Raw genomic sequence first — 20356 nt, 5'->3', positions numbered from 1 at the left:
AAAGATCAAATGTGTTACAATGCAAAGGGCAAGAAAGTAAAGAAACCAAGCCAATAATCCAAAATAGCAAGAAATGTACAGAATGTGCAAATTATCCCCATACTTGTGCTCCACAAGGGGTGGGGGTAATAACATCACTTCTACTGGTACAACCACACCCTCCAACTATTGTGTTATTACTGGAATAATAAGTGTCTTCAGCTGAAAGTGCTTTCTTCCTTGGTAAAAGAACAACTATTTTCTTCTAACATTCTATTAATAATTCAACAATCACTATTATTTAATTGATAACATAAACCTATCACACTGTTCTTAATTATGACTTGGATGCCACTGTTGTATTGCTCCACTCTTCATGGTATCATTAAGAGCCCACTAAGCTATTTTCACAGTACAATGGGTTTATGATTTAATTATTGTTATAAAACTTAATTATATGGCACTGCCTTCTTTTCTGCCTAGTTACAATATGAATTATAATCTTAAGCAAAAAGTTACACAAGTCTGCTATCCCAAATTAATACTCAAAGCCAGCACAACCAGATTGGAGCAGTATATCAAGTTATGTGCTGTTATTTTCATCTGTTAGTAAGGGTAGAAGTCTAAACGCTTTTTGCACTGTTGCCACTCCCATATAATATAAATTATACAGATTTTTCTTTAAGTTTGAAGAAAAAAAGTTACTATCCAATAAACTAAGGCAGTGAGAAACACCAAACACACAAAACCAGGCCATTCTGACAAAACACAGGCAGAATCCTTGAAATAGAGAATGTAACAATTGGGACAGTCTCTTACAAAAAGGCCAAAAAAGTAAACACAATGTGTGCATTTGCTATGGAGCAAGCAGGTTAAAGCTGAACCTGTGCCAGACCTCTGAGACATACCTTAGAAGGAAGGGGAAAAAAAGGCAGCACAGATTAGATTTTGTCTTTAAAAGGCACAGTTAGTAACTTTCAATATTTACTACCTCAAGTGTAAGATTTTTCTACATATAAAATGAAAGACAATGTGAACTTTGTGCAATTTAATGATAAAATGGCATCTTGCTGCTGTACATAAGCAACAACTAGAAATGTTCTAGAGCTGGTTATCTTCAGTGAAGAGTTTAAAGCCAAGTGCAAATCCAAATATTAAAAATACAGGAGTCTTGCAAACTGTGACTATTACTTTGTCAGATGCATAAACCACCTGATACATGATAAAGATTGGGGGAAAAAAAGAAAAAAGGCTGTTTGCTGACCACTGCTGAACTTCTTTTTGTTTACTATTTTAATAACAACTGGAAAATTTTTAGTTAACTAGATACATGATGAAGCAGAGTGATGTTTTGCCTTACAGGAAAAAAAACTTTCAGGGCATGGAAATATGGAACAAAACTTGAGTAGGAAGAGAACAAGATACTGGTGTAAAGCTAAAGCCAACCTGCTTCCTCATCCTCCTCATCCTCTTCCTCATCATCTGAACTTGATGACAAGGTAGCTGGTGCAGAGCTAGCTTGATTATTAACATATCCACCATACTGCATGCCTGTGAAGTGGAAAGCACAAACATAAGAATCAGACAGACAGGAAAGATGAGAAACACCAGTCACAAATCATTGCATTAAAAGTGAGAGAAATGAGCCATTCTAAATAAAATCCCAACATGCAAGAAGTTAAATCTACAACCCTAGACTACAGAGCTCTAGTTAATAAATGACCATACAAGCAGCACAGCAGAAGTTTTTAGTGGGCTAGTTTACAAAGTATTAGTAGCACATGGAAGTTAGCAGGAAATTTTATATATGTGTGTATGCTCATCTATGTCAGCGAGTTAAACATACACATAATATGTGTAATAGACATACATAATGTATTTACTACCAGCTTGTCCACTGGAAGACTTTAATAACTTAATGTATAGCAATATATTAGTTACTTCCCAGAAAAATTAAAATTGTTTTAGCAAAACACTACCATGAAACTTTTGCTTGACACACCTGTCCCTTTTAAAACAGGAATGCTTCAGGATGGAATTCTGAACACTGTCAGAAATTAATGAATTATACTGCTGCTGCAACACGCAAGAGTACAAATCTATACCTCAGCAACACAGTCTATTAAATTTAAGATAGCTAAAACCCCCAAATTGTTTAATCTTATTTTAAATTAGAGCCTAAATTCAGGCTCACAGACCCATATTTAATCACATAAATAAATCATCCACTTGTAAGATTTGGTGATGATGTAACTCTTACCACTGTCACTTCCAAACCATAATCTTTAAGGCTTTATGGTAGTGGGTGGTTTTAGCAGTGAGGTTTTTTATTGGTTTATATTGTTTATATTCTCACACTAAGTATCTTCGAACAATACACGTAAGCAACACACACAAATACCATTTTACAACAGAATAAAGCATGCAGCAGTGGCTTATAATTAATTTGCTACATCCATCATTATTGATGCAATTTCAGCATCTCCAAGAAATCTTAAGTTTCTCTTGTCACGAGGCAGGGTTGGCAAGGATTTTAAATGTGCTTGTAGTCGGGCAGGGACATTCTAAGTAAATGTAAGTGACCATTGATTCTCTCTTTGGGATCCAATAGATTGCTGCAGTGGAAAATATCCCTAACTCTTCAAAACTTTTCAGACTTGAGAATTTGGGATTTTTTCCCCCTGTAAAAGCACTATGGCACCATTAATGTTCTTTATTTTAACACTATCAAGCAGTACAGAAGTGTTGCATGTTATGCATTATTGTGAAACCTCCAAGGTCATTAATAATCCCCCCATCCACAACTTCTCCATCAACTGTATCAAACTTTGTATTATTTAAACTATTGGCTACAAATGTTGTTACCTGCATGGCTTTTTAAAAACACTTCAATTTCAACTAAGAAAATACAACAGAACCAAGGTAAGGATCTATTCAAAACAGTGGAAGTAAAAAGAAAACACTGCAAAACTGTTTTAGAATGTTCTTGAGAGGCTGAACTTTAATTAAGGGGTTAGTGCAAGCAGAGACTGATTTTACTTTATCTATTGCATCAGTAATCCCACAATTCCAGTCAACTTTGTTGACAAAAACAGTAGTCACAACAATGAAAGCAAAATAGGCCCAAGTGCAACCAAGTAGGTACAGTGCTTCAGTTTCTCTGAACTACTACAATACAGGACTAGCTCTGTAACAATTCAGTCACATCTTTTATGAAGGCTACTCAATGCACTTGGTAAGGAAGGTACAGGACAACCACTCCCTGTGCCAAACCAGACTACAACCAATGAGACTATGTCTTTTTTGCCTCAGGTCTAAGAGAGCCTCGTGTCTGAGGAATAAGACAGAAAAACGGGATCATTGGGAAGGAGAAAAAAACAACTTCAAATAATTAACATGCAAGTAAAAAGGAAAAAAACAGTCAGGTTGTTAAGAAGAGACACACTGTAACACAGAGCCAAAAGAAAAGAAGATGGGAACAGTGTGAATGCAAAGACAGGCCTCTAACAAATGCCATAGAGAGGACAAGAAAGTAAATCTACCTGGAAAGGCCAAGCCAATTCAAAAATGGCAAGCACAAGCAGATGAGGCAAGACTGAATTAGCCTTTCTGCTAATGCTACACTGATGTCTTTGGAATGTTTTTTGAAAAACAAACTTCTACTCCCCCTTTCCCAGTCACATACACAAAGGATGCATGTGTTCAGAAAGAATACAGAAATAAAGAGTGAATAAATACAGAGATCAAAATACATGCTTCTGACACAGAAGTTTAGGAATCATTAAGTATGCCACTATGAATCCTCTGGAAGAAGGGCTCCTTTGGCTCTAGGTTCTATCCAGCCTTGTAAGTTTGCATAAATTTTCATTGCCAGAAATACTTGAAATTCTTGCCTATTAGAAGATATGCTGTGCTGTGCTAGCACAACTGTCCAGCCACAAAATCAACCTGAGAATTGATCTTGCTGAAAAATACCTTAGTTTAAAAAGTCAGTGACAGGTGGAGAAGCCTCCCATTCTCATTCACTGTCCAGCAATACCATAAGGGAAGGGCAGAAAAGGGTAGCTGAAGTCAGCAGTTCCAAGTGCTACCATATGCCTAATAACAGTTTCTGCTGTGATCTTTCAGAGAGTTGCTAACAACATAAAGATTTCCCAGTCTTAAAACTGAAAAAGCTCATTTTGAAATCATTGTTTGAGATTACTTCATAGGTCTTTCTTAACATGCCACCATGTCATTTAAATCATCGCAAATTTCTTGGGCTAGAAATTTCTGAACCCTGCTACAAGTGCGCCTGAAATCTAAAAATATCAGGCTCTGAGGTGTTATCCCACCACGTTTTACATACACCTGGAAATGCAGGTGGGAAGACACAAAAGGATTATCTGGGATAAGAATTCATTTGCCTATGAAATAAACCAGCTATATTAGGGATTTCAGTACAGCCACCCATACCATGCAAAACTTGAAAATCTAGTACATAGCTTTCATGTGGCTCAAGTTTGACAATGTAGACTCCATCCAAATTTAAAAACCCCACATGAATAAATGAACTGAACTCACAAGTTCTCCAACTGGCTCCCTATCCATAACCCAAATATTTTCAAAGAATTTACTCTGGTTTTAAGATCTTAGAATTAAATTTGTATGGATGTTTATCTAAGATTAAAAAGGCTTCGATACATTTTTATCCTGCTACACTTCAAACAAGTAAACAATTAGAATGTTTTAATTCTGCATGGGAAGGCCCATATAGGAGCTTCAAACAATGAAATCCACTTAAATGCATTCAAACAGGTTTTCCAGAATGCTTTCATGCAGACTATACTAAAATTAATAACTCAGTTCATTTACTCTTTGCATTATTATTTTGAACTGTAACAATCCAAAAAAAATGCAGTAGATGTCTTCTACTTTTGTTGTAAGTTAATTTCTACAAATAAAGTTATCACACTTAATTGTTGATAAAATGGTACCTTATCAGACAAAGAGTACTTCATGTATTCCATACTTCTCAAATGAAACTAAATAGAATATTCTAATGCTTGCAAAGGTACAATGTAAACATGTTATGGATTTATTATTGATTATATTCATGTCAATATAACCAAATCAATGCAAATTCCTGACATCTTATATTCCTGACGTGGGTATAGTGATGGTTTTAAAGCTCATTCGGCTACATGCTGCAGTTACCTTCACTTACATGGAGGAATCTGAATTCAGTGAAGAGCTCAGTCGTGACTACAGTGATTTGTATTTCATGTATCAAGTGTACCCCTGCACGAACACCTATATTCCTCATCAAGGCAAGCACAGATAAACTGCTAAACTCCTTTTTCCCATTACAAACACGGTTATGCCATTTTGTGGAAGATGAAGCAACAGTACTTCCTAGCAAGTGCTGGTTTACACCTGATTTTTCAATACACAGTGATTACAAAAGCTGCTTTTAAAACTTTTTTCCAAGATTTAGTGAGAAGCTTTTTCAGAAGAGTAAGGGAAATAAAAGAAGGGGGTTTTGAGGAAGAGACATGGAAGACTGTCAACAAGGCAAACAAGCCAAAGATGACATAAGGCCAAAGGAAATCAAACAGAAGAGCGATGAGAAGCTAGAACCAAGATGGTATGAAACAAAGGACACTAAGGGAGCCTGATGTGATGCAAGAGATGTACTCCAGTCTGACAAACACAGAAGTGCAACAATAAAGCTTCCAGCATTCATGTACACACGTGGAACAGGGCTGAAGTCTGTACTGTAACTTCCCATTCCCTTTTAGTACCTTCCTGAGGGGCCATCTCTGGTGGCTGAGTAACAGAGGGTGAAGATCGTGGCTGTGAAGAAAGGCTTTGAGCAGGTGTCCTTACTGATGCAACCCCAGCAGAAGCAGTGGATGTTCCAGCCCCAGGCTTGCTAAATGGAATGCTCTGGCTCACAGGATGCAAGGGCTGTGAAGAATCACCACCACCTGAAAACAGCAGCAGAAAGCAGGCACGCTTTTGATTTGCACAATTACACAAGACAAGCAACCACGTTTGATTTCACTGTCACTGCAAAAGCACTACCTTACCTCTAATAGAGATGCCTTCAAACAAATGTACATGGAAAAGGTGATTTTTTTTTTTTAAACTAGAAAACTCCAATAAAATAAACAAACTGCTCTGACAACTAACAGCAAAAAGGAAAGCCCAATGCAGTAAGATCAAGATTACACAGAACCTAAATCAATACGGTTTTGATCCATCCCTACAACTCCACACTTTCACAGGTTTCTCTCCTAAGACAAAAAAGGACATAGCCTAAATAGGAAGGCTCCCTTTCCCCATATCTCCCATAGAAATGAAACCTGAAAGTCAGCTGTGAAGCAGACCAGTATTCTGCCTCCCTCACGGAACTGGCCCTGTTCAATTTTGTTCAATCTGTTCAATCAACTGTGAATATTCCACAGAATTTCTGATGTGTTTTAAACATCTGGACTAGATATAATCTGCTTAAAAAGTCAGATTAGGGCTTTGAGAGATTTAACACAGTCCAGTTGAAATTCTTATCAGACAAGGCCAATCTAACTTCAATTAAGATAGCATTTAAAAGGGTTCCTCTTTGTCTATAAATTGAAAAAAAAAGAAATCATTGTATTACGATTCTAACAAAAATTGACAGACTAAGAGGTTCAAAAATAGAACAAAATTCAGTTTGTACTTAAGTTACAGAATCCATGGGAGGATGCACATGTAATACTGACTTTTCCTGAAACAGTGGAGTTGATATGAGAGAACTTTCTTTAGAGGGGGAAAAAGGGGTGCCTTCAAATAATCCTTCTGTTTTTCTAATTTACCATCAAAATTAAGAGCATATGTTTTATTGAAATTTCATTGGTTATGCAATTTTGAAATACCATGTTGAGCACACATATGGCTTTTTCACAAGTATTAGCAAAACTGAAATAGGTACTTCTCCAAAGTACAGCTCTAGCCTTTGCTGGTATATATTATGTCTTGCAGACTCCTCACAGAACCATCAGCACCCGCAAGCAGTAATGTGCTTGTTAGGGTAGCCACACAGCTTCCTCAAGCACGGTATGCAAGACAACAAGGCAAGGTCTTTGTGACATGAGTGTGCTTACCGAGGTTTTTCAGCAGAGAGCTACAGGGCTATGCTCTTCTCCACGCTTCAAGTCAACACAGCAATGCTTGCAGCATTGAGCTTCCTGCCAAGTACTCACAGGATGTTAGGGGTTGGAAGAGACCTCTGGAGATCTCCCAGTCCAAACCCCTACCAGAGCAGGACCATAGAACCCAGCACAGATCACACAGGAACACATCCAGACAGGGCTGGGAAGTCTCCAGAGAAGGAGACTTCACAACCTCTAAGAAGAACCTACTCCAGGGCTCCAGCACCCTCCCACCTCACGTTGAGGTGGAACCTCCTGTGTGTTTCCATCCATTTCCCCTTGTCCTGTCACATTCTCAAACCAAAGTTATCCAAAATACTTTTCAAAATTATGTTGATTGTAAGAAAACATTTTAAATACTAATAAGAACATTTTTTTTTCCCTTTGAACAAAAATCCAACCTGCAAAATTCTATGTTAAACTTTATTTGGAGACCCTGGAAAGCTTTCAAAAGCCATAAGTAACCAAGACCAAAGGAAACACTTGGACAAAGTTGATTTGTAAATACATCCATAGTAACTTCCGTCACATCAGACAATCTACTGTTATGGTAATTACACTATCAGTTTCTTCAGTAAGAAGATTCCACCCTGTCATGTAACTACCGATCAATTCAGGATGGTGTACTGTAGTTTAATACCAGTTTACAAGAGGAGTTTCCTATCACCTTATCCAGGACAAGCTCAATCAGGCCATACAACATTCCCATCAACCAGTATCATGAGAAGGCAAGAGCTCTGTAAGACTACAGTAAGTACAAAACCCAATCTCAATGACTCAGTATTTTTTAGTTTTCATCTTCTGCTCTCTTCACCTTTAACATGCACTGAAGTTTTTCCTCCAGTATTCTAACTATGAATGTCTCTTGCACTAGAAATGATCAAATATACACCTTGGTTACAAAAGCCACATACCAATAAAGATCTACAGCCAAAAGGTACATTACAAAAATAATCTGCAGAGCTGTGCACATGAGAAATGCAATTAATTGCTTCTCTTACAGACAACAACTTGCAAGTTTTTATTTAATTCCAACTTGAGACCTGCGCGTAGTAGTTAAAAAGTGCATCCATCACGACAGTATCTTCTCAAAGTTTTCAGAAGGGATGCAACAGCCATCCCTATTGAGTCACTACAGATGCAGCCTTGATTCCTTGCCCTCTCCACCCACCAAGATAAATCCAATTTCTGAGAGATTTACCATCTCCCTGTTGCTTGGTTTTGAACAGTAACCTATCTCCCTGACTTTCTCTATCATGCCTGCCCTCCTCCTCGCTTTCCCAACCACACGCAGATTTACAGGATTACAGCCTACATTCTAAACAGGCTGAACACGAGCCTGCAGTGTGCCCAGGCAGCCAGGAGGGAGAATGGCATCCTGGCCTGCATCAGTTAGTGTGGCCAGCAGGAACAGGGAGGTCATTCTGCCCCTGTACACTGCACCGGTTAGGCCGCACCTCGAGTACTGTGTCCAGTTCCGGGCCCTTCCGTTTAGGAAGGATGTTGACTTGCTGGAGCATGTCCAGAGAAGGGCAAAGAAGTTGGTGAGGGGTTTGGAGCACAAGCCCTGTGAAGAAAGACTGAGGGAGCTGGGGTTGCTTAGCCTGGAGAGAAGGAGACTCAGGGGTGACCTTATTGCTCTCTACAACTACCTGAAAGGGAGGTTGTAGACAGGCGGAGGTTGGTCTCTTCTCCCAGGCAGCCAGCACCAGATCAAGAGGACACAGTCTCAGGCTGCGCCAAGGGAGGATTAGGCTGGATGTTAGGAAGAAGTTCTATACAGAGAGAGTGATTGCCCATTGGAATGGGCTGCCCGGGGAGGTGGTGGAGTCACCATCATTGGAAGTGTTCAGGAGAAGACTTGATGGGGTGTTTGGTGCCATGGTTTAGTTGTTTAGGTGGGCTGGATTGGTTGATGGGTTGGACACTATGATCTTGAAGGTCTCTTCCAACCTGGTTTATTCTATTCTATTCCTATGGAACTTCGAGGAATTTAGATCTTCATCTGACATACAGAAAAGTATGTGCATGATACATAGAAATTGAAGTGTCTCCTGTTTAAACAGATTGCCTACAATTACAGGACAGGAGGTATGATCCAGGAAGCATAGAATCCCACACCATACACCTGCAGAAGGAGATTTCTGTATTCTTCTCAAGCAGGCAGAATGGAGTCTACTAAAATCTGGACACCCTGGTTGACATCCACACTAACTGGAAAGCACCAGAAGAAAATCAGTGGAGTGCACCCATTTCAGCTGAAATAAGCTGGGAAAACATTAATGAAAAGCTACTGACCTAGAAAAAAACCCAAAACTAAATAATACAGTGTGCTATTTATATAGCTTAACACCAGTTCTGGACAAATTTTTACCAACACTGTTCTGCTGAAATGCAGAATTTAAAACTAGAAGAGGGTGTTTTTTGTTAGATGAAATTTGTTTAAACCAGCAAGCTGAAAAATCTCAAATAAAATATTTCTTTTCTACTTAACTTACTCTTGCTGAAGTAGTCTCTTTGTCTGTTACTCATCAAAACAAGTCAACTTGCAGCAAAAGATCCCCCTCAAAATAAATTTACTTTCTTCTTATAGAGAAATCTCAGTTTTTCTGAACACATTTCAGTGGTTTCAGACAGTAGCAGCCAAAGTTTTAGAAAAAGATTTTGTTGCAGTTCAGTGTTCTAAGTACATGACATACCACTGCTCAGAGGTTTTATATTACTAGATTCCTCATACTGCGTTTTTTCCAGGGCCCTTTCCAAATCCAACTGCAAGCTCAATGCTTAGAACTTTTCTGATCAAGTAAAAAAACTCAGAAACCACCAAACTTCTCAGAAGTTCATGCCAGTCTATGTTTCCTGAGTAAGTCCTGCTTAAACACAGATTTTATTAAAAACAAGGCATTCTTCTGTCTAGAGACTTTTCAGTGTTGATTGCCTGCACAAAACTGGTACTGAAAAATACATTAAGCCAGCAGTATCCTCCGTGACAGTGTAAGTTTTGCTCATTTATAATTTAACGATCTTAATGGGTCATCTTTCACAGTACAGCAGCAATAACAAGCAACTGACTAACAGGACACTGCAGGAAAATTTCTTTCTAGGAATAGTCACAGAAAGCACAGGCAGTCTATTTAGCGCTAAACTTCCAAAATGGCGTAAGTCTTCAGAATTTGGTAATGGGATAGGCTGTCCCTTAGAGCAAATAATGGCAATAACCAGTAGCTAGGTTTTCCCAGCCTGTACATACTGAATCATTTGTGAGCTAAGGTTGAACCACAATTCAGAGAGAAGAGAAAAAAATTTATTCCCCAGATAAATCAGCTCCACAACCAAGTCCACTGTGCAAAGCAGCACAGGGCCTGCTTATCTCAGCAGCTTTACAAGCTCAGAGATTGATTGTGGTTTAAGTAATTATGCTGCAGTCCAGCAAACAAACCAAGTACTACAACATTATTCAAGTGTAACAGAGACAGTGGATCAGTGTTTATTTCCCTAACCGTAAATTGTGTACCCACTACGTACCACTGCACAGCCAGTGAGCTCTTCGACATGCAACTGCAACATTACTACTTTTTCTGGAGGCCATGTATTAACTCAATCACTCCCTTAAGAAGAGCACTGAATGGTTCATAAGTAAGACTTTCCATCACCTGTATCGCTCTTCATCACCTAATCAACTAAACCATGGCACCAAGCACTCCATAAATTAAACTAAAAGCTTCTGTAAATAGTCTGGACACACAGTAAGTTGCTTTCATACAACTACAGCAAATCATCTTGTTCTGGAATGACATCTGCCTGATGTAGATTCTGTTCTCAAAAAGTACAATTTTTTTTTTTTGGTCAGAGTTTGAGACTTTAGTCCTTGGAAGAATTTATTGTCACACCATGAAATGCCATTAACTTTGGAAGCCTTTTAAGCATCTCACTATTTTTCTTTATTTAAACAGTATTTTTGTTTCATGTTTTTGAAATAATACAGAAAATGACCCAGACAACCACACAGACAGAATTCTTATCTATTAATATTCCAATTTTGAATGTTGAAGCATGACATTCTGCACCCTAGTCTTGGTGGGGAAACAAACAGAAAAAAAGAGTCCTCAGCTACAAGGACTCCTAGAACAATTCCAGTGTACTGCTAAACTATAATATGAAATACCTGGCATAAAAAAGGAAATGCTGTACAGATCTCTCAGAAGGTAACAAAAACTGTACCTTCTCACAGTTATAAGTCAAAACTGCATCCAGTCAAAAAATTACCATAACAGAAAAAAAATCCAGAATTTTCCTGCACACACTATTGCTTTCTCAGAGGGGGAGTAAGATGCTTTACTGTGGAGGCACTCACATTTCTGATCTCTTCCATCCTTCCTATCGAGTACTGCCTATCCTGTAACTTGTGTTCAGCTTTCCCATGAAGCAAACAGTGCAGCTACTAGTAAGGAATGACTGTAACTTGCCCCCAACATCAAGTCTTTGCTTATAAACCTCAGCTAAATCCATTGAAATTTTCATTGAAATGCTAAAAAAAAAAAATAGTATTAATTAAAGCATCCCAACTGCCTCTAGATCCATATAGGTTTCTAGTTTCTGAACTTCCTGAAGAGTTGGAAGAATCAGCTTAAATCACAACTTAAAAGATTTCTCTAGCCAGAAAAGGGGAAAAAAGTATCTTTGTGATTAACAGCTGGATTTCAGAAATAACACAGTCCTTCAAAACTGCATTAAGGAAAAAAAACTCCTCCCAAGGCCACTCTGATGAAAAGACCCAGAAGTAAACAAAAAAACATCCCCCAAGGTCTCTCAAAGAAATATGCTAGTGACATGATTAGCTGCTATTGTGAGGACTGTGGAAATGAAATGAGAAAAGCTTCAAGACTGAATAATAACAGAATTCAAAATTATGTTCACTATGTGAAATTCTGTATCAAGTACTGGATGTTTCCCAGAGACACCTAGAACTTCACTATCCTTCAAATAATACCATACCTGTATTTATTTGGTTGTTGACTTTAGCAACAGATCCCGTGAGAGTCCTGTTGAGGTTGTCTTGAACAGACGGAGCAGAAGGAATAGCTGACGGTGTACTGTATCCCACGGGAACATGCTGTTGAAGTGAATGAGGTACTGATGTACTCTGGCTAGAAAATGTATTTGTCTCTTTGAACTGTCCAACAGCAGGTAGGCTCTGAGAGGTAAATGCCTGCCCATACACACTGCCAGCAGCCGCAGGAGGATAGGAAACATTGGGATAGGCGGCACTGGAAACCACAGGCATGGTGTAGTGAACAGAATTAAGGGGAAATCCCTGAGATGCAACTGAAGAGCTGACAGAAGTGCTGTAGTGATCACCAAATGCTGAATATGCCTGCTGAGCACTCGTATGCAAGTAGGGTGCAGATGATATTGCTCCTTGAATAAGTCCTTCAGCTGACCCCACTGTATGGGGGGGAGTCTTGTTGTACAACTGCTGCGATTCCTGTGTATTCAACACACCGGTACCCACAGAAGGTGTCATAACATTTTGTGCTGGTGCTGGATAATAAGTAGGGTAGTAACTGGCTCTATACTGATTATCCAAATGTGAGGCAGCAGCTTTACTGGGCACTTGGGAATAGTGTCCTGAGGGTGCACTATAGTTTGGAGGATACGAGCCATAGCCAGAGGGAAACTGCATCTGACTCTGCACAGGACCTGAAATGAAAAGAAAACATCACATGTACAAAAGTTGCAGATGTTAGCAGTGTCAATGGACTCTCTACTCTTAAACTAACAAAAAATTCCTTTCTTGTCTTCTGCCACTGTTTTTGAGGTCAATTTCCTTCAGCGGAAACAAACTGACATAAGGCATGCAAAATACAACACCTGAAGCAATTTATAAATACACAGAGAAAACACATTGTTTCCATTATCAAGAGGTTTCCATGCAGAGACTGTATACTTCACATCTGTACTGAATGTTTTTAAGAGGCTTATATTTAAAGAACTAGTAACAACTGTATGCACCAAATTGATGTTTTTAAGTGCCTGTATGTAACAACATGCCTTAAAGAAACTGACTGGTTATGGAATATGAAAAGCTGCAGTCAAACCAGTATGGCAATACATAAAAATCCAGGTACACATCTTTACAAATCCTCAATAAGGTAACCATGATACAGTGATGTAGGGCAGTTAGATTCATCTTCTCTGTTCTTTGGTTTTATGCTCTTATGAAAATGGACGTTTTTAATCAAACTACAGAGTATCTGACAAAACCTGAGTTCTATTTGCTGCCTGATACTTACATCAGGTATAAGAGCTGTTGTTTATCAGAGAAACTGGCCTCTGCTGTCACTGCAACTGGCTCTGCAACATTAGAGATTAATTACATATTGGTCCAGCAAGAGTCAGACAAGTACTTGTTTGCTAGAGACCAAACATCAACTATGTCCAAGTTGGCTTTCTCAATGCCAGCTCGTCAAGACCATATCTGAAAGCACTTCCTCAAGTTCTTTTCCTTGACTCTGTTTTCTAAGGAACCACAAATAACATTTCCCTGAAAAACCTCCCTTCTTAAAACCACCACCCCTTACTGGTGAGGTCATGCTTAATGAGTATGGTCTTATTTCCCAGCCCTTGGTGAACAGAAACACGAGCACAGGGCTGAGCCATTCACAAATTAAAGAGCAACTGTGATAATAATGAATTGTTGATTTCTCCCTTTGTATCTAACAGTTCCAAAATGCAAGTATGGCTCCTTGTCTTGAAATTCTGAAAAGGCACTGCTGTCCAAGTAACACACAGAGACTATAATTAATTTGCAAAGCAATGTTAATGATGAATTAACAGAATCCTGTAAGGTAAGGAAGGAAAGTACTGTCAAGAATGCTTTCTGAAAATTAAAAATGCCTTTTCACAACTGACAACCCCAAAAGCTAATAAAAAGATAAGCAATGAACAACAGTAAGTTGGACTGCTGGGTCAAAAGACAGAAAGGCACTTCAGGAGAAAGTATAAGGACCTTAACAAAAAAATTACACACTCAGTTTTGAGAGCTGCTTCATAGACCTTTGTAGTTTATTCTCCTTTAAAAGAAAATAATTGTGAGTTAGGAAGTCATTAACAGCTATGTGAACTTGGGCAGGTATTCAAATTGCTCTTTTAAAGCCTGAAAAAGCAAACTCAAAAATACACCAATAACTTATGTCAGTCAAAGTATAGTGTGTTAAGCAGTTCTAGCCCTGAAAATGGCAAGATTTTTTTTCTCTGAAGAGTCAGGTGTTTTACCAAAATATGTGAAACACACTAGCTGAGCACATATATTTTAGAACTAGTCTGGAAGCACGTGACTTGTAAAGAAAAGGTTGCCTGTAGAATCACAGAATTATAGAACTGCCTTAGCTGGAAAGAGACCTTTCTAATCAAGTCCAACTATTTAGAATAGAATAGAATAGAATAGAATAGAATAGAATAGAATAGAATAGAATAGAATAGAATAGAATAGGACCAGACCAGGATGGAAGAGACCTTCAAGATCATCGCGTCCAACCCATCAACCAATCCAACCCACCTAAACAACTAACCCATGGCACCAAGCACCCCATCAAGTTTTCTCCTGAACACTTCCAATGATGGTGACTCCACCACCTCCCCGGGCAGCCCATTCCAATGGGCAATCACTCTCTCTGTGTAGAGCTTCTTCCTAACATCCAGCCTAAACCTCCCATGGTGCAGCCTGAGACTGTGTCCTCCTGTTCTGGTGCTGGCTGCCTGGGAGAAAAGACCAACATCCACCTGTCTACAACCTCCCTTTCAGGTAGTTGTAGAGAGCAATAAGGTCACCCCTGAGACTCCTCCTCTCCAGGCTAAGCAACCCCAGCTCCCTCAGCTTCTCCTCATAGGGCTTGTGTTCCAAACCCCTCACCAACTTCTTTGCCCTTCTCTGGACACATTCCAGCAAGTCAACATCCTTCCTAAACTGAAGGGCCCAGAACTGGATACAGTACTCGAGGTGCAGCCTAACCAGTGCAGTGTACAGGGGCAGAATGACCTCTCTGTTCCTGCTGGCCACACTGTTCCTGATGCAGGCCAGGAGGCCATTGGCCCTCTTGGCTGCCTGGGCACACTGCAGGCTCTTGTTCAGCCTACCATCGACCAGTACCCCCAAGGTCCCTCTCTACCTGGCTGCTCTCTAGCCACTCTGACCCCAGCCTGTAGCACTGCATGGGGTTGTTGTGGCCAATGTGCAGAACCAGTACTACGTATCTCCGCATCTTTGAACACCTCCAGGAATGGGGATTCAACCACCTTCCTGGGGAGCCTGTTTCAGTCTTTGAAAAACCTTTCAGTGAAGAACTTTCTTCAAATATGCAGTCTAAACCTTCCCTGGTGCAACTTCAGGCCATTTCCTCCTATTACTAGTTACCTGGGAGAAGAGACCAACACCCACCACACTACAACCTCCTTTCAGGGAGTTGCAGAGTGAGGTTTCCCCTCAGCCTCCTTTTCTCGAGACTAAACAATCCGCAGTCGCTCCTCATGAGCCCTGCTGTCCAGGCCCTTTCACCATCTTCGCTGCCTGTCTCTGATACTGCTCCTGCACCTTAACATCCTTCTTGTAGTGAGAGCCCCAAAACTGAACCTAGTACTCAAAATGTGGCCTCATCAGTGCTTAGTACAGGGGAACTCAAAATCATCTATTGCAAAGTCTTAGCACTGTTTTAAAGCATACATCATAAAGACAGATTATATTACCAATACATCTATCTCTACATTACAGAATGCTCAAGTCATCTTTATTCATGTTTTTAATGAAAAGCATCTCTAAGTTAAAATGTTTCATGAGGACACCAGAGTATAAATCCCATGAAGATCTCACTAAGACTGACACACTTGATATTTGAAAAATATTGTTTATTTCAAACTCTCAATCCTTTAAAAGAAAGTTTTTATAATTACAGATTATTCCCATTATATGAGGGCATTTTGTCCATTTTATTATAGGGAATGAGTACAAAGCAATTTTTGTGCTGCAATCATTAGCTGAAGCCACTAATTATGAGTAGGAAATTGGGTAATTTTCAATTCTGGAAATCAGGGTACATCATCCTTGTTATTTTGAAGTCTGGCTAATAAGACAACCTGTCCTGATGTCTCAAGTACTCTACCTTTCTCCCAAACCTCCTGACAAGTCTCTCAAAAAAAAAATAATCAGGTGTCAAATACCTTAGCTGTATACAGAAGGTATGCTGCTAAAACACCATCTCTATAAAGAAAGTAATGTATGCAGACATTAATATCTCATAATGTTTTAATGTATAATTGCACAAACATTAACGGGTGAAGCTTTGCTGGCTAATGTCATGTTTGTTTGGGTTTTACATTCATGCATTTTCTTGCCTGATTAAATTTAGCCACCTGCCATGTACCTTCTAGCCAACATCTGTTGTTTTCTGTAACTTTTTACATCCCTTTACCCACCTCCAGAGAAGACACACCATAGTTCACTCCTTATGGGATTGATGAAGCAGGGGGCAACAGTACTGTGCCTCATTAAGAGCTAGCAAGCAAGGAAAACAAGCCACGGCTGAGCTCTCACAATAGCTTGGTCATGGAATTCACATCTAGATTCTTCATTCACTTAGCTTCCATTTTCACAAAATATCCAGGGATTTATTATCTTTCAGAACTCTGCCCTCCTTAGCAAATTTGATGAAACTACCTGAAAGATTCGAAGTCTGAGGAATGATGAAAAACAAAACTAAGTAACATCAGTGATGTAAATTATGCTCCCAAAACGCTAGTGAAGATATCAGTGGAAATCTCACAAACCAGTTCTAGACAGAAGTCTTCTGCAGAACTGCAGAAATTCAATAAAATTATCCTCTCAGTGTTACATTAAATTGCTAGCACTGAAGTCCTCCATCACTACGGGAAAAAGACAATCTTACAGTACTGACTTAACAAGAATCATTTTATTACACTGAAATTAGGGAACAGGTCATTTTCCACTTTGATATAAATCCACCTGGAAGACTACTGCAATAAAAGCTTCTTAAACCTGCAAGGCTTTATTCAGAAGAATTGCATTTCAAAAAAAATTTGCAGTTTTTTCCCTTAAAAAACCCCAAAACCCAACAACAATCAAAACACCCATAAGTTATATTAAAATTGAAGTCTTCAAATGTCTCAAGTGGGCTTGCTCATTGGACCATGCAAAAACTTCCTACTGTACACACAACAAGTTGCTTGCTTTATGAAAAAAACAGCCCCTCCTTCATCAGATCCCAGTAATTTCAACATTTCACCCCCCAAAGTATATAAAAAAATCACATTTTATGATTTTAAACAGAGAGCACACTAAACATCTGAAAGGATGTTTTCTTTCAGCCAATACAGAAATAGCTGCATTCACCAAGTATCTTACATTTGAACTCCATTAGACTGACACAAAAATGAAATTTGAAGAGCAATTACAATCTTATTCATGAGATTTAGTTTCTGTTTGGCAGAATGGAAATTTCCAGTATAGTCTTTTTCTGTCCTTATTCCCCTCTACTCACCCTCCTATGGCAATATTATAAACAAGAAGCCTTAAATCCTGTGCTGTAACTTCAGAAGATTAGCACTTAAAAATGACAGATATACTAATCTAAAAATTTGGGAATGCTACTGCTGAATGACACAAAATGACAAACTTGGGAGTCCTTGTCTACAGATCATCAAATACACATCATTCTGCTATTTCTTAAGGAACAAAGAACCCAAAGCCAAGTAATTAGCATGCTACACAACAAAATTTCAAGCCTGAGCAGTGTATACACTTCTCAGAATTAAAGTGTTTTGCAGAAAAGGTCTACTAAAAGGCTTTAAACATGCTGGTGTTAAGCATATTAGCAGCAACATGGCGTTAATGAAAATAACAAATATAATGATGGCTCTTGAAAATTACCATTCCATTTGGCTAACACCACCAAAAAGTACTATGTCAGTTTCTGTTTATGTGAAATACCTCAAAGTTACAGACGCTGTAGCAGCTGTGTCCTGATAATGGCATGTTTTTTCATTAGAAGACTAATCAGTTGCAATTTTCTCAATATTTCTGACAAAACTCAGTACTAGAATACTAAATTTTGGACATACCTGAGGCCTTTAAATGTCCCTAAAATCTACTATTTAATTACTTTCATTTTCATTCACTTCAGTGAGTTTCTGTTATCTGCAAACCGACTCAAAACCTACTTTATAGGCAAGTGCTTACTGCCTGTAACAACCCCTTCGGACATGAGAAATATTCACAGGTAAAGAATTTGGCAGGTCATTACCCTGCATACTAATCTCTACAGAAAAAAAATGCCTATACACAACACAGTCTGACTACAAAACAAAGGGTTTAATAGCAGGAGTTACAACTCCACACAAGCAAAAGATCCAATTTCAATACCAAACCGTCATTAGGTAGGGATGAAGATCATGCAGGCATTCTGAGAAGTTAATGAGGTGGATTAATAAAGAATTTATTTTATGGTGCACCAATTTAAAAATTAAGAACTATACTTTAATTATTTTAATTCATAGTGTAGTCTCAACAGCTCTTCATCTGAAAAGCAAATTAGTATTTTGTGACTTTTAACTCTTCAGCCTTTATTTTTCAGAGACCCACACTTCACCGGTCCAATCATGTTTAATCAGTCTCAAGATCCAGTTGTGCCTAACTGACTGCCTGCCTACCTACTACTTTTAAGTCCATTAACAGTTACGAATTAAGCACTCTCACCTTCAAAGCGTAGTTTCCTGCCCATACTCACGCACGTCTGCCAGAGCCGAGGCCTGGAGATGCCTTGGCCTCCAGAGCATTCCCGGAACGCCACAAAGCAGGCGCTCCGACACAGAGCAGCTCCCAATTGCAGAGAAAAACGCAGAGACCCTCTCCCTTGCTTCTTTAGCGAGACTGGGAGAGTCTGCGTCTCCTTACAAGTTAACTCCGCACGTACCGGCGGGGCCTGGGGGCGGAACGCGCGTTTCCCAGGGGGCTCTGGCGGGTTCTGCTGCCTGAGAGAAAAGGCTTCACTACGTTCCGGCTCCGCCGGGGCCCACCAAACCCTCCGCCGGACCCACGCCCACTCAGCCCCCCACAGCGGCCGCTCGGCACCCCACACCTCTCGCCGTCCCAGGAGGTGGGAAAAGCGATCAGCTCCCCCGCGGTATTCCCCAGCTCCCAGCTCCCCCTGGACTCCAGCGAGGAAGCAACGCAGCTCTCCCCGGGGACCGCCACCGGCGTTAGGCCCGGCGCAGGCCGCCAGCCCCTCACCGTTCTGGTAGCGAGACGCGCTGCTCTGAGGGACCGCGGCCTCCCGCGGCCTCTGAGGGACGGCGGCGCCGGCACCACCAGCGGGCCGCGGCGGCAGCCCGGCGGGAGCGGACATGACTTTTCGCAGCGCTTCCTCACTCCGGCCCGTTCCTCTTCCTCCGTCCCGACCGCAGCCGGGTTTCGAAGGGGTCGCCAGCGAGGCGTGAGCCCGGAGGCCGCGGCCGCCCCTCGGCGCGGGGAGGGCGGGAGCACGCAGGCGAACCGGGGCGCCGCGCCCGCCGCCCACAGTGCCCCCTGGCGGCGCCTCCGTAGCACCGTCCATGCTCCGCCTTCCACAGCCGGTGGGGAAGCCAGGGGAGGTCGGGACTGACAGAATCGTACCCTCAGTAAGGTTGTAAAAGACCTCTGAGATCACGGACTCCAACCGTCAGACCAGCACCAACCTGCCCATAAAACCATGTTCCGAGATGCCATGTCTACGCGGTTTTTGAACGTCTTCAGGGATACTGACTCCACCACCTCCCTGAACAGCCTGTTCCAATGCCTGACCACTCTTGCAGGAAAGGCATTTTTCTTAGTATCCAACCTGCGCCTCCTCTAGTGCAGGTTGAGGTCACTTCCTCTTGTCCTGTCACTTATTACTAGGGAGAAGAGACCGAGTTCAGCCTCACTTTGACCACCTCTCAGGGAGTTGTAGGGAGTGATGAGGTCTCCTCTCAGCCTCCAGACTAGACAACCTCAGAGCCCTCAGCTTCTTCTCACAATACCTTTCCTCAAGACTCTTCACCTGCTTTGTTGCCATTCTCTGGATGTGCTCCAGCACCTCGATGTCCTTCTTGTAGTGAAGGCCCCAAAACTGAACTCAGGACTCAAGGCGTGGCCTCACCAGTGCTGATTACAGGGGTAA

At 40.5% G+C, this 20356-nt stretch overlaps 1 protein-coding gene across 1 annotated transcript in view; it reads right to left on the bottom strand.

Annotated features, from left to right (window-relative positions):
• SEC24B (SEC24 homolog B, COPII coat complex component) overlaps positions 1 to 19564 on the bottom strand; it is a 47378-nt gene extending 27814 nt beyond the window's left edge. Inside the window, exons 1-4 of the mRNA XM_054161735.1 lie at positions 19450 to 19564; positions 12147 to 12851; positions 5763 to 5948; positions 1426 to 1530 (exon numbers count right to left, since the gene is read on the bottom strand). Of these exons, the coding sequence (XP_054017710.1) occupies positions 1426 to 1530; positions 5763 to 5948; positions 12147 to 12851; positions 19450 to 19564 (1111 nt within the window). The remainder of the gene's footprint in view (positions 1 to 1425; positions 1531 to 5762; positions 5949 to 12146; positions 12852 to 19449) is intronic.
• Positions 19565 to 20356: the final 792 nt, after the last annotated feature.

The sequence above is a fragment of the Dryobates pubescens genome, chromosome 1 (assembly GCF_014839835.1).
Source record: "Dryobates pubescens isolate bDryPub1 chromosome 1, bDryPub1.pri, whole genome shotgun sequence".
Classification (NCBI taxonomy): domain Eukaryota; kingdom Metazoa; phylum Chordata; class Aves; order Piciformes; family Picidae; genus Dryobates; species Dryobates pubescens.
This window is presented reverse-complemented; position numbering and strand designations above follow the sequence as displayed.